Source organism: Parasteatoda tepidariorum, chromosome 7, assembly GCF_982258835.1.
Source record: "Parasteatoda tepidariorum strain Cologne lab strain chromosome 7, Ptep-v5.0, whole genome shotgun sequence".
Taxonomy (NCBI): Eukaryota; Metazoa; Arthropoda; class Arachnida; order Araneae; family Theridiidae; genus Parasteatoda; species Parasteatoda tepidariorum.
In genome coordinates this window covers 91,565,482-91,579,564 of record NC_141761.1, presented here as the reverse complement: position 1 = coordinate 91,579,564, position 14,083 = coordinate 91,565,482, and the positions used below count along the sequence as shown (strand labels likewise).

Below are 14,083 nucleotides of genomic sequence, written 5' to 3'. Positions count from 1 at the left end.
TTGCTGATCGTAAAAATAAAACTATGCCTGTTAAGCTACAATGACCATAAAAAAATTCTTTTCGTAAATTATATAGCCACTGACCATAAATTAAAATTACGTTCACAAAAATATTCCGTGATTTGAGCTTTGGTATTGTTTGAGACTCAAGCGATTTGTTTGTCGAATCATGGCAAATCATGTAACGAATCAAATAGGTGTGGTGCTGCGATCTGTCAAAGAGTTAGAGAGTCCAGAGTTGTTGCCCAGGATCTCCAATAAGGAGAGAGTGAAGGAGATTAATTCTTTGGCTCCGGCTGGATTCGAACCTGGGAACTTTGGCTCCATTGTCAGATCATGTAACCACCATGGAAAATTGTGTACTGAACCTCAACCGAGAGATTTAAGAAGTTTTATTCCACACGACTTTTTTTCTCAAAGAAGAGAACTGGCCGTATGAATCAGCGTTTAGCTCTACTAGTTTCGCCAAAGTCAATTACATTTACGATCTCTGGACTTTTTTCTTAATGAAGAGAACGGGCCATATAAATTACCGATTTACTCTACCAATAAATTTTGCTTAATTTCCTCGCATTTATGGGCACTGACCATTTTCTCCAAGAAATAAGCTAACCTTAGAAATAAACGGTTAACTCTCCAAATTTTGCGTAAATTTATTAGAGGGTATTTATATTGTATTTTATGGAGATTAAGAAAAAATTCATCAAAGTACATTTTGGAAAACTAGTTAATTTACAATATAATATTAACGGGATTACTGTTTTATATATGTTTACATATAATAATATGAAATATAGGTATAGAGAGGCCATAAAACGTTATCTCAAAGTATTTTTCCACTTATTCTTGTATCAGAAACTACGAGAATAAATCAATAAATAAAAAACAAAACTACCTGTATTCAAAATTATTTCTTATTCTATTTCAAACATTGATCTTTACCTTCTTTTCTTGTCTACTTTAATCGCAATTCAAAACTTTTAATAGAAAATCAGACATTTGAAGTTTCAAGCAATTATTTTATTATTCATATTCTTAAAATCCCTGCACTACCAAATAATGAATTATAAATTTAACATTCAAATAATTTGTAAAATTAGAAAAAAATTAACATTAATAAAAAGCTAATTGAATTTAACTTTATTCTTGTGGGAAACGAAAATAGATTTTTAAATTATCATTTTGTTCTAAAATTATGGTGTTTTAAACAAATTACACAATGAAATTATAAGTCACTTAAGATTTTCGAAACATTTAACGTTGTGAAACTATACAATAACTAAAACAAAGAACTTTTTTTTGCACTTGTAAACAAAAGATGTGAAGCTCACTGTTTAGTGACTTGGCATTAATATTATTAAATTAAATTTTTTTCGTAACGACACTCATTGACAAAATTTTAGATAAAAGGAAAGCTAAAGAAATAAAAAGGCTAAACTTTATTACTTATTTTCTAGCTAATAAAGCAAAAAAAGAATTTGATTGCGAGAAATACTTTTTGCTTGTGCGATTGTAGCTGTATAAACAAAAGCAAAAATATAATTTTCAAGCTCCTATATATTTGTCAAAATTTATTAGATATCTAACATTCGAATATTTTTGTCATTAATTCACCCAAGAGTAAGGGAGATAAAAAGCTAATTATAATTGTTTATTAAAAAAACATAAATTTATTGGCTCATTTTTTATAAGGATTTTGAAAATAGATTTCGACACAAATATTTTATTTCAGTTAAAAATTTCAAATAATTTTAGTGTACAAGAGGTAAGCCTACATTGCGTTTTAACTTTTATAGGAATAAAAAAAGTGAAAAGGGACTTTTTCGCTTAAAAAGTGACTATTAAATTTCAAATTATTTTGAAAAAGGAAAAATAAATGAAGTGAATTAGGGATGAACAGTATACTACTTCATGAAAAAAATAAGCATAAATATTGATAGTCTTTTTTTCTCGTATCAATAAATATAAATAAATGGCAGTACATAATAATGCGTAAAAAAGATTTTTTTCTTACAATTTCGCATCTCAAAAACTACTCCATATATTAAATTTTTAATATTTCAAAATTAAAAATGATGTAATTTATTTTTGTATCTAACATATTAAAATTTTATTTAAAAAAGATTAAAAATAAAAATATAAGAAATAATTCTGAAAAAAGATTGCTTTAAAATCTTTTAGGTAAATTATATGGGCATTAAAAATGGATGTATAGATATTCTGATTTCAAACATATTCCGAACTTAATTTCTGACCAGTGTAAATTTAATATAATTGCTGGACATGGAGCTTCTCAGAATATGTTTATTTTCTTATCTATTTTCTAAATTCTGACAGTAACAATTAAACAGTATCAGTAACAGTAGCATTTAAATATATTCCTAGCCCAACTTTTTGACCAGTGTAAATTTAACATAGTTACCAGAAATGGAACTTCTCAGACTATGTTTATTTCCGATCTATTTTCAAAATTCTATCAGTAACAATTAATTTCATATATTCCTGACCCAAATTTTTGACCAATGTAAATTTAATATAGTCAGAAAAAATGGAACTTGTCAGACTATGTTGCTTGATCTATCTATTTGTAAAATTCTGACAGTCACAATTAATTTTTATACCTAGCCCAATTTTCTGAGCAGTGTAAATTTAATGTAGTTACCAGAAATGGAGCTTCTCAAACTATGTTTCTTTTCCTATCTATTGTCAAAATTCTGACAGTTAACAATTAATTCCAGATATATACCTAGCCCAACTTTTTGACCGGTGTAAAATTTTATATAGTTACCACAAATGGAGCTTCTCAAACTTTGTTTCTTTTCCTCTCTGTTTTCAAAATTCTGACAGTTAACAATTAATTCCAAATGTATACATAGCCCAAATTTTTGACCCGTGTAAATTTAATGCAGTTACCAGAAATGGAGCTTCTCAGACTATGTTTCTTTTCCTCTCTGTTTTCAAAATTCAAATTTGCGGGTGTGACATCTTGTCCTGCTTTGTCTGGACTGAATTCGATTGTGCCATAACCACTGAATCGTTGACGGTCATCCTCGTCATCGCTAAAACCTGCAATTCCTTCACCGAGATAGGATTGACGAGTGGCTCGTTTTCTTCTCGGTCTAGGATACTGATAGGCATAAGTGCGTGGATCTTCTGGAACAAAATTTATGTCTTTTAATCTGAACAAAGCTATCCATCTTTACAAAGATAAAACCTATATCTATTGATAATTTCTGTAATATTTTTTGGAACTTTTAAAACATATTAAAAAAAAACATGAGAAAAGCTGCCTGGCTTGAAGTAACGGTTCGTAATTTTTTTTTCGATTAGGGAACCCTAAATGATGGACTTTCTTTTGGCGGAACCCCTGAGATTTAATGAATAAATTTCAATAGCAAATATGAGCATATTAACTAGTAAAAGGCTATTATTTATTTTCAAAATATTTGTGGGTTGAAATTTTATTAATTATTTTGAAAATATTTAATAAATGCGTGAAGAATGAAATTTTTACATCGTATCGGTTTATCAATGTTAGTGTTAAAATTGGGCTATAAATCAGACAGTTGAATTTACAGTTCTGGAGTGTAAACAGCTCAAGAGTGTAGACCAACACACACACAAGTGTCTGTTGATATAGCTCATTATTTCATTTTAGTGTATACATAAACTGGAAATTAAGAGCTGAAATATGGTTTTAGTTGAAATAAAGACAACAAAATAAAATATGGTAAATATTAAAGTAAGGAGAAACATCACAGAAACATACTTCTTTATTTTTGAGTTTGGTTAATTTTATTCAATGCTAAATACTAAGGAAATTTTTCGTAAGTGCATAACTTCTTTGTTCATTCAACATATTGTCATTAGAAAATATTTTTTTTCCAATTTAGCTTTTTTTTCCACCAGGATTTTAATTAAATGATTTCATAAAATAACGGTGATTTTAAAAAAATAGATTTTTAATTAAATATAAAATTTATAACAAGTTTCTGAAAGCGTAGCTGATTAAAAAGTGTTCAAACTCTTGGAATCCCTGTCATGGGTGAAAGCCCTTATATAGCAAGACGGAAAAGAGAAAAACCTGGTACGTAAAACATTTCATTCCAACATTTTTTTCGAAAAAAATGAAATATCTGTAACTATCAAGATTTCTTTTATAATTCTGGCATATATATGAAACTGCTTCTTTTCCAAGATAAAGTAGATATTGTTGAAAAATTTAAAAAAAAAATAGGTAAACTCCTCTCCAAAACTAGCTATAACTGAAATGGTTTTACTGCCAGCCTTTCCTCTTTTCCGTCTCGCTTTCACCCCTGATCCCTGTGAACACCATTTGAGAACCACTAGTTGAAGTCAATTGCAAGTTTATTTCAATTTAGTTGATTCTTTTCATTAATTTGAATTAATTACTGATTCAAAGGACATATTAATGCAAATTATGCACTCTTATAAGAAAATTTCAAGGCAACTAGAATATATGAAGAATTTTGTCCATTGCTCTGCTTTATATATTAAAACAAATCAATTGTTCTAGGAAAAATACTATAAGTTTTAAAACGCTTTGTTTATTACTTATAATTCTGTATTGGATTTAAATTTCACTTTGAACACAAATGAAAAATTAAATACAAGTGAGGTATCTACTATGTTAAAGTGCGATGATTTATCATTTTAATCATACTCTTTATTTAATCATTTCTTCAATTTTTTTAAAAAATAAATTAAAAATAAAATGGCTATAAAATAAACACAAAGATAGTTATGTTTCTAATTTTCATGTTTTTAAAATAACATATATCCAATTTCCATAACTGTTCTATAGAAATTCAAGTCTGGCAGTTATTTTAAATTATAATATCCAAGGCTTTCAAAATATTTCTGTGAATATTTTGAAAATATACGCTCAAATAGCAATACTGAATTCTAAATATTTGAAATGAGTAAATGCATTCAAAATATTCTATTTCAGACAATATACCAGAAATTATTCCCAGTCTTAACTGTCGAAATGTAAATTATTAGCAATGATTGACTCGTTTCACGTTTATTAAACAGCATTTTTGAACTATTGAAACGAATAAATATATTTAAAAAATACCGAAAGTTATATTTAATTGATTATAAAAGTAACTACAAATAACTGTGAAATGTTTAAATACAAATTAAAAGTTTCAATGCACTTTGAAATGAATAATTTTATTTTTTGAAAAATAATTAACATTTTCTTTGTTTTCTATACATTCAGAAATGATTTTGTTTTTTATGTAGTACTATTGAGACAAATAAGGCTGAAAGAAAATATTTAATTATGATGAATAATTTAAAATCATACGTATTAAAATAAATTAACATAATTAAATTCTTTTATATTTTACTATACATCAATATTATTGCAAAAAAGTGAATGCCATCGAACTTTTCTGATATGTGTTTTTATATTTCTGTTTTTACAAAAATTAAATTTTACAAATTACTTTATTTTAAAATAGATGCTTATAGTTCAAAGCATGTTTAAAAGGGTTTTTAAATCAGTAAGCAAAGCAAAAGTAAGACAACTATTTCTTTAACGATTATTCGTTATGAAGAAAAAAAATTATACAGTAAAGATTCATGGCATTTTACAGCGCTTATGCTCTTTAATACACTCCGTACGAGTATTATTATTTAACTTCGTTTTATAAAGTGATGTCTTTATTGGAGTCATATGGTGTAAACATCATCATCCGGTGTTGTTCTAAAAAAATTGTAAATGCAGTAATGAATAAATGAGTAAATTAACGATTGAGGGGAAAACTCAACAGATTACTGAAAGAAAGGAGGAGAAACTAAATGAATGAGAAAAATTATTTAATTAATTGGTAAAAGGATTAAATAAAAATTTTAAAGAAAACTATAATTTGTGAAAGGACTATCGAAGACCTTTTATTTCTCATCCCCTCTATTATTTATAAGAAAGTAATATGCTGTTTACCATCTTCCGAAATACTAGCTGGCCTGTAGCTCTGCTTGCACCTAAATAGATCTGGATCGACACCAGCTTGATCTTCCTAAATACAAGTAGAGAAATATTGTCATATCATATGTATTATATCATATACACAGTCCAGTCATAATGTTACTACGTGCAAAGCCCTGAATAACCACTTTTCACTGAGAGAACTGCTGCGAAACATGCAAAACGAGAGTAAAATAGATTCCTGAGGATGTTCACTGTATGTTGAGCAATACCGACTCCAGTGCCGTAGCCATCTACGCACTACCCTACGAGCTTTATAACACGACGCATTGTCCTGCTGGTACACGCCATAGGAAAACAATTCACATGTTGGGGTGGACAGATTCGTACTTTTGTTGATCCACCGTGGTTTCCATAATGAAGACTACACCCCGAGAATGCCACAAAACATTTCCCAGATTACCTCCCTTCTTCAGCTTGGAAAATCTCGAAAACTGATGCAGGTGCAGGGTGTTTGCTTTCAGACGTTTCACGCCATATACACAAACGCCCAGGTGAGCACAAAACATGATTCGTAGGGAGAAACCACCTGCCGTTACTTAGTGGATGTCCAGTTGCTGGACTGGCGTACAATTTCCAGCCTTCGTCACCAATGAACAGTAATCAGCATATGTGCATTAACCATGTGTCTACTGCTGAAGCGCCATACGCAGCTACGACCTCTGAACTACCATTGAGAGGACACTGTTGGTAGACACTTTGAGAAGACACCCTTGGTTAATGTAGGTGATCAGTTATTCATCGATTGCACGTCTATTCACCCGAAAGCATTCCCGCAGTCATCGTTTTGCCTTATCACATCTTAAGGGATACTCAAACCACAAAGGTAGGCGAACACTTGACAAAATTAACCGTTTCGAAAATGCTTCCACCTTTAGCAGAAAAACCAATGCCAGTTCCCCTTTGGACGTCGGATAAATCAGACTGTTTCTCCATTGTGCCAATGATTGCAATTTTTTCCGATTCCCCCGGTCACTTTTTATATCGGCTTTACTACAACGTTCTGCTTTCTGTGATATTTAAAAAGAGTTCATTATTTGTCTTATACTAGTTAATTATAGTTAACAAAAGGCTAAAATAGTTCAGCGAAAAAACAATTTCATATTATTCTGTTTCGCACGTTTTAGTTTTGTACATGATTACGTACAGTATCTTAACTATAACAAGTACTGGCTGCATCTTCCGTAATCATTCAATCATTATTCAATCGTAATAAATTCATTTTATCGTAAAATCTATTTTTATCGTAAAATATTATACCGTAAATTTTACTATAATATTTATTTAATTAGAGTAACTCAGTCAATCAAATTTTTTGTTCTGTAACATGTTTCGAAAAAAATGGATTTCACGGTGCTTTTTACTGTAATTTGATTTGTAATTAATACAGTGTATCTTTTTTTTTTTAGTGGCGGGCTCTTGGGATTTGTCCCAATGGCCACAGAAAAGCCAGAACTGCTACTCTCTTCCAGTTACCCGGTGGGCACCGGTGGCAAAGCCACGGCGGTGGAGCAGCGTCACCCACGTCACACAACCACAAACCCGTTTATAGGGCGGGTCACATTCACGCACAAAAAAGAAAGGACATAGAACACAGAGAAAGAAATGAACATCCATGCCCTGAGCAGGATTCGAACCCGCGGCCAATGGCACAGTGTATCTATTCATTTACTATTTGCATTTTCCTCTCATCCGAGTAACGTAATTCATCCAGTTCATAATAAATAAATGAAATCAATCGAACTCTATAATTAGATTAATCGCCTCAATTTTTCTGGTGTTATTCCAAAGAATTTCAAGAATACTTACGTCTCTGAGGGGAAAGGTAATTTCGAGATTGGCAGAAAAGTTTTCTTGGAATTCAGGATACATGTCGAGAACATCCAAAAGATCTTCTCGAAGAATTTTGTGCAGATCACAATAAGTGAGTGCCCGCACATTGCAGCTTGATTTGCCAACACTCGTATGAATGCAGGGATTCTCACCAAAAATGTCATTTTTTCCTTTAAAAGAAATCACGTGATTAAAAAGTCAAATCATATTAAAACTCAATACTACTATTCAGAGAATAATAATGAAAAATATAAATCTTCAGTTTACAAATATCAACTGAATAACACTAGGGAATACATTTCATTTTGTTTTCTGCTGCATGATATTTTTTTAACGGATCTTGAATATTTTCACGTTGCTGATTTCAAATCTGCAATCGGTTTCCCTCTCCAAGCTACGATTATTTTAAGTGGCATTTTTAGTCTATCTTGTCAAATTGTATAAGCTTAAAAACGTTACATATGGCAGGGGGTCGCGATATACTCCAGAGAAGTTAGGGAACATCATCTGGTTTAAGACTGCATAGGAACCCATGCTCGAAAATCTCGTGACACGCCGCTAGGAATGCTTCACTATTATGAAATGTTTCTTGGTGAGCAGGTCATAATAGGGAAACGTCTTTACTCTCTTAAAATAAAAAAGTTATTTCCCCTACTCAAAAAAGAGTTAAAACTCAACTTGAGTGAAATACATTCTTATTTGAGCGAAATTCTTGCTTTGCATTAACTCAAACTTGAGTGGTATTTATTAAGCAATATTTGAGTGCTTTTAGCACAAACTTGAGTGATTTATTTATTATTTAATTGTGTGCGAGATATAAGCTGGAATTTCTATCGTTTTATTTTAAAAAGCAAACGATAATAAATCTAAATAAAATTGTTATGTTCTGTGATCTAAATAGATTATGTCTTCGTTTTTATTTTACGTTTAATTTTTTTTCTGGAGAATATGTCATTTAATATTTTGAATTAAGAAGAATTAAAACAACTTTTAGTTCACAGCGATATTTCTGAAGAAGACGCTGTTTTACTTTTTAATAAGTAGATATACTCTGTTGTTTTTATTTTGAAAATACTTTTATTTTGAATGTGTTATATACACATTCCATTTAAATTAGCTGTTTTTTAGCGTTTTTTAATAAAATATACTATTCTTTTAAATTATTTGTCGAAAAAATTTATTAAAATTGAAAGTGTTAAATGTGGATGATTATGAAATATTGAGAAAATTTGATTCCCTGCTAGAATCTTAGTCAAAGCATGAAGGAATATCATATAACTGATAAGAGTTTTAGAATTTTTTCAGATTTCATATTAAAGTTTTAACATTTTATTTTAATATAATAAATTTATATCCAGGTTTTAGTTTTTTTGATGTATAATTTTGGTACAAAACATTTCTGGATAATTAATTTCATATCATTCTATACTTCTTTTATAAAAGATATTTACGAAATTATTGTTCATACAGTCTATAATTGCTGTTATTTAAATTGCTTTCTATTAATAAAGTTGACTGTCTTTAATTTTTGAAAGTTCACATTTGCAGCATCCATTCATTCAACTCAGAATCTTCAGATGTTCAATGTATTTTATTATAAATATACCATTCAAAGAAAAAGTGGAAAATATTATATTTAAAAAAATTAAGCAGCATTTTGAATTTTTCTGTTTTTATCCTGTTTTTAGCTTTTATTTAATTGGAATTCAGAATTAATACTATCTTCTCATTTCATAAAGTATTTATCACATTATACAGACTATTTTTCCTTTGTTGCCAGCATAAAAGTTCTTACCACTTTTCTTCAAATTCAATTTTTGAGGCAAAATTGAAAATGTAGAATTAATATTTAATTAAAAGTACAAAGCTAATTAAAGTATTTGAAAATGCAAATAAATTAGAATTTTACAATAGTTATAGATTAATTGTAAAAAAATAGGAGCAAAATTAAAAGTAATATTTATTATGAGATATAGTTCAATTTGAATTTATATACCTATATCAGCTGAAAATAAACTGTAGTTATTCTACAGAACTGAAGTAATTTCGTAGTTTTTCTAGAGTTAACTGCAAATTTTCTGTAGTGCAATCTTAACTGTAAAAACACTGCAGTTATTTTGCAGCTAATGCGAAGTAATTTCTCAGTAATTTATTTCGAAAAAACTTTTAGCTATTGTCTACAAAATTACTGTAGTTTAAGTAAGGTCACTTCAAAGTCATACACTTAGAAAAAACTGAAACTTTAAATCCGTGGTCATTCTGCAGTAAATTTGAAGTAATTATGCAGTCATTGTTTCAGAAGTATTCTTTCTGATGAATCTGCAGAAAAACTGCAGTTACTTTGCATTGTTGTAAAATTGAAAGAGTTTGATGTCTTCAATCTTGCTTTCCTGGCTGGTATATTAAATTTTTTTAATGTTTTTTCTTTTTGATTATATATTAATTTCTCACAATTAGGTAAAAATTCTAAACATATGTATTGATAACGGAAATAACTATCTATATTCATAATAGTCAAAATTCATAAAATACGTACTTGATTTAATTGTAATTATTTATAATTCAGAAGCGATACAATTTAATTAGTGTAAAATATGTCTAAAATTAGGTATTTAAATATTTCTGTATTTTAGTAATTTTATTAAAAATGTCGTTTTCATTAATTTTTATTATTTATTTCTTTTTGACTTAAGAAAACTATGTTTAAACAAAGTTTATGGTAAAAACAATATTAAAGTAAAGTCAAGTAGTTAATGTTAATTAGTTATTTTTTTAATTCGAATTCATACTAAGCTAGGATTATTGCAGAACAAAAATTATACTTATTTTTTTCTAATCAAACAAATATATAGTTTGGATTTTAAACAAATTTATATCAAAGGAGTTTGCAAAATTGAGTTTGAAAAAGGGTATTTAGTCCAGATTTTTTAGCTTCTAACGCCTTCTTCAAAAATTTATTAATTTCACTTAGTTTCAGAAATTTGTCTTAAAAAAATTTAGGCAATTTAAAACAATATACCTTTTTTATTGCTTGAAAATAAAGCTTTATAAATTAAACGAATAAATTTGTTCGAAAAAAAATAACTCATAGTATTTTCAACTGAACCTAAATGAGCATAATATTTATAAAACTGTTTACTTTAAAAATTCGTTTAGAGCTCCTCACTTTTAAAAATTTAACTTCAAAGAAAAATGACGTAACTTAAGGGAAAGAAAGAAAAAACTCAAATCTACAATGGTTAGGAATTTTTCATAAAAAAACCCTCTTAAGTAATAATTCATTTAATTGTTGTTTTACCGTATACCATCAAAATAATTGGATAACCACAAAATGCTGCTACTCAAACTGTTAACTCTGAAAAAAAATTTTAACTGTGTTTTCACCTTATTTGATTTAACAAATGAAAACTTTATCCTCGCCAGCAAGACCCAGCTCATGAAACTAATTAGTTCTTTGTAGCCGTCTTGACACAGGACTGTAGCCGAGATGGTTAATCGATCAATCTCACGACAGACGGAAAGCCAGTTCGAATCCCAGAATACGCAGTGTCGATATGCTCACAGCGAAAACTTTCGCAAGTACTATATTATCTAATTCGATATTTCTAATTCGCTATTCAACAAACGTTATGATAAAAAAAATTCCTATCTAAGGCTTTCTTTCAAAAGGAATTTTTTTTAAACGAAAACTATAGTATTTTCTATCGCTTACGATAGATGGCACCACTAAATACAAAAATTTCGAATATTAACAGTAAAAATTTTGACTGCAATTTACAAACTGAAATGATGAAAATCGCTCAAACACGAGTTAAAATCACTCAAGTTTGAGTGAAAACTATTCACTCAGGTAATACTGAGAATCACTCAAACTCGAGTGAAAATAAGTCAAGTTTGAGTGAAATTTTTTTCACTCAAATTGAGCTATTTCCATATAACTCTTTCACTTGAGTGATTTTAACTCAAGATGAGAAGGCCGGTTTTATCTAGATGAAAGAGTTAAATAGCACTCAAGTTGAGTTATTTTCACTAGTTCATTTTAAGAGAGTAGACACATACGACGACATTTCCGAGCATGAGTGCCTATGCAATTGTTGATGATGTGTCCTAACTTCCCTAGAAGTTTGTCACAAGTTTTATGTGACCCCCTGTTATACTTTTTGAACTTGAACATTTCGACAAATGTCATTTGAAATAAATTTATAGCTTTAAGAGCAAAACTAATTCCAAGTTTGAAATACTACTCCCAAATTAGACAAGATCGGGAACTTCTATAAATGCAGCAACAAATTTATTACCCAGTGTAATTGATCTGATTTCTTTAACAGCTAAGAATAAGTTTGAGCCACGATGGCTCAGTGGTTAACTCACTGAACTGCCAAAGTAGAAAACTTTGGTTTGATCCTCTGTTGGTGGATTGATGCTCACCAAATTATATAGATAGCTATTATGGTTATAGCCACGAAAGATAGCTGTTATGGTTATTAAGTGATGTTTAAAGTGTGGTTATATTGTGTAATGCACAAACTAATGTAATGTAACGTAACAACTAATGTTTGTGATCTGTTTATAATCGTAATGTAAGAATTGCCCAAACAAAATGTTGTCACTGGGTTAGTAATCATTTTACTAATTAATCAGTTCCCATCAGTAAGAGCATTAAACTAAATATGAATTTGCATTAAAGTAAGAGAGCTTCGAGAAAACAGAGAAGAGCTCAAGGAAGCGCACTAAAAAGAATGCACTAAAGGTGGGGATTATTGCACATTGTATAAAACTGATTAATCAATTTGCATTAGAATATTAAAGTAAATATAAGACCTAGTAAAAAGCGAAAGAGTACAACAAGAGCTAATGGAGGTGAATGTTGGAGACATTATTAATTGATCATTTCTAATTCAAGCATTAAAAATGAATATGAAGTGGAACTAAAAATAGGATGCGCGCAGAACACTACAGCGCACAGTATTACGCTGCTTAGTGATCTGATCGACTTTATCGTCAAACGTTTAAAACGAATTGCTGTTATTAAAACGTGTATCAATTTTCGAGAAAAGCGAAAATCGATATCAGATCTGTCATGAACATGGTGAACAAACACAGCGATCTCCAAGGAATTTGCTTCTGCTGTAGATGAAATGTCTAGAGATAATCGAAGGCTTACGATTCTTGATAAATCTCTCCTTCACTAAGCCTAAGTAAAGAAACGATGCAATCATCATTTGGCACTAAAAATCGCACTCCGACATTCATTTATAACCCTGTATGATGGCGTTGTCATTTCACATGAGCATTGTATTTCTGAGAATGTTCACCTTACTTACCTTTGGACAACCCTGATGTAATCAGAAACGGAAACCAAATTATTCTCATTTAGATATAATTGATGTATTTTGATTTTGATTTTACTACAGACTCAATTAATTCATTTTACTTTTTTCGTAAGAAAACAGATAATTGAATGATTTTTGATGCATTAATTTCCAAATAATATAATTAAATATTAAAAAAAGGCATGAAACTTACAGAAAATTATATTGAAAACACAAAAATATCCTAAAAATAGATAATGAACAAATAATTAATGCATTTTAATACATTAATGCTTATATCTTACAGTAGCATAACTGTGAAAAAATAACTAAGCATTTATTTCCTGTAATATTGCATATTAAGTGAACATCATGGTTATTATAATTTAATGAAAAAAAACTTTTAATTCGAAGTCTTTCATTTTGAATATTAATAAAAAAATAAACTCAATAATAACACAGAATAATTTTAAGAAAGGATGATAAATAAATATTATTGGTAATTACTTTTTAAATAAAGAATACCGTATATTTTCTAATACAAGACAATTCGTGTATAAACCGAAGAGTGCACTTTTTTACTTAGAAATTTACCTACAAATCAAAACTACTACCAATGTCAATGTAAAAAAATAAAAAATAAATAAAAAAAAGGCATGCTTTGCTTGGAAATAAAAATGTACCCCTCTCTAGTAGTAAGGGTAGATCCAATAACTGTTGCACAGTGGAAAAATTTTCATGGGCCTTCCGTAATAATAATATCTCTTCAAATTGCCCTTTTTATGTGTTTCGCTTTCAATTTTCATATTTCGGTAATCCATTTTCACTTATTATTTTACGTATTTTTATGCTTCGTGTGTACGTTACGTGATATATACTGATTACCGCTAATGCTCGACAAAATAAGAAGCACTTCGTT

The 14,083-nt window shown here is 29.3% G+C and overlaps 1 protein-coding gene across 2 annotated transcripts in view; it reads right to left on the bottom strand.

The window, feature by feature from the left end:
- Positions 1-14,083, bottom strand: part of LOC107443883 (voltage-gated inwardly rectifying potassium channel KCNH6) — a 398,302-nt gene that overhangs the window by 30,702 nt on the left and 353,517 nt on the right. For both annotated transcript variants that reach the window (XM_087168266.1, XM_071183149.2), the window contains 3 exons: positions 7,829-8,022; positions 5,975-6,050; positions 2,914-3,153 (listed from right to left, as the gene is read on the bottom strand). In XM_087168266.1, the coding sequence (XP_087024392.1) occupies positions 2,914-3,153; positions 5,975-6,050; positions 7,829-8,022 (510 nt within the window). The remainder of the gene's footprint in view (positions 1-2,913; positions 3,154-5,974; positions 6,051-7,828; positions 8,023-14,083) is intronic.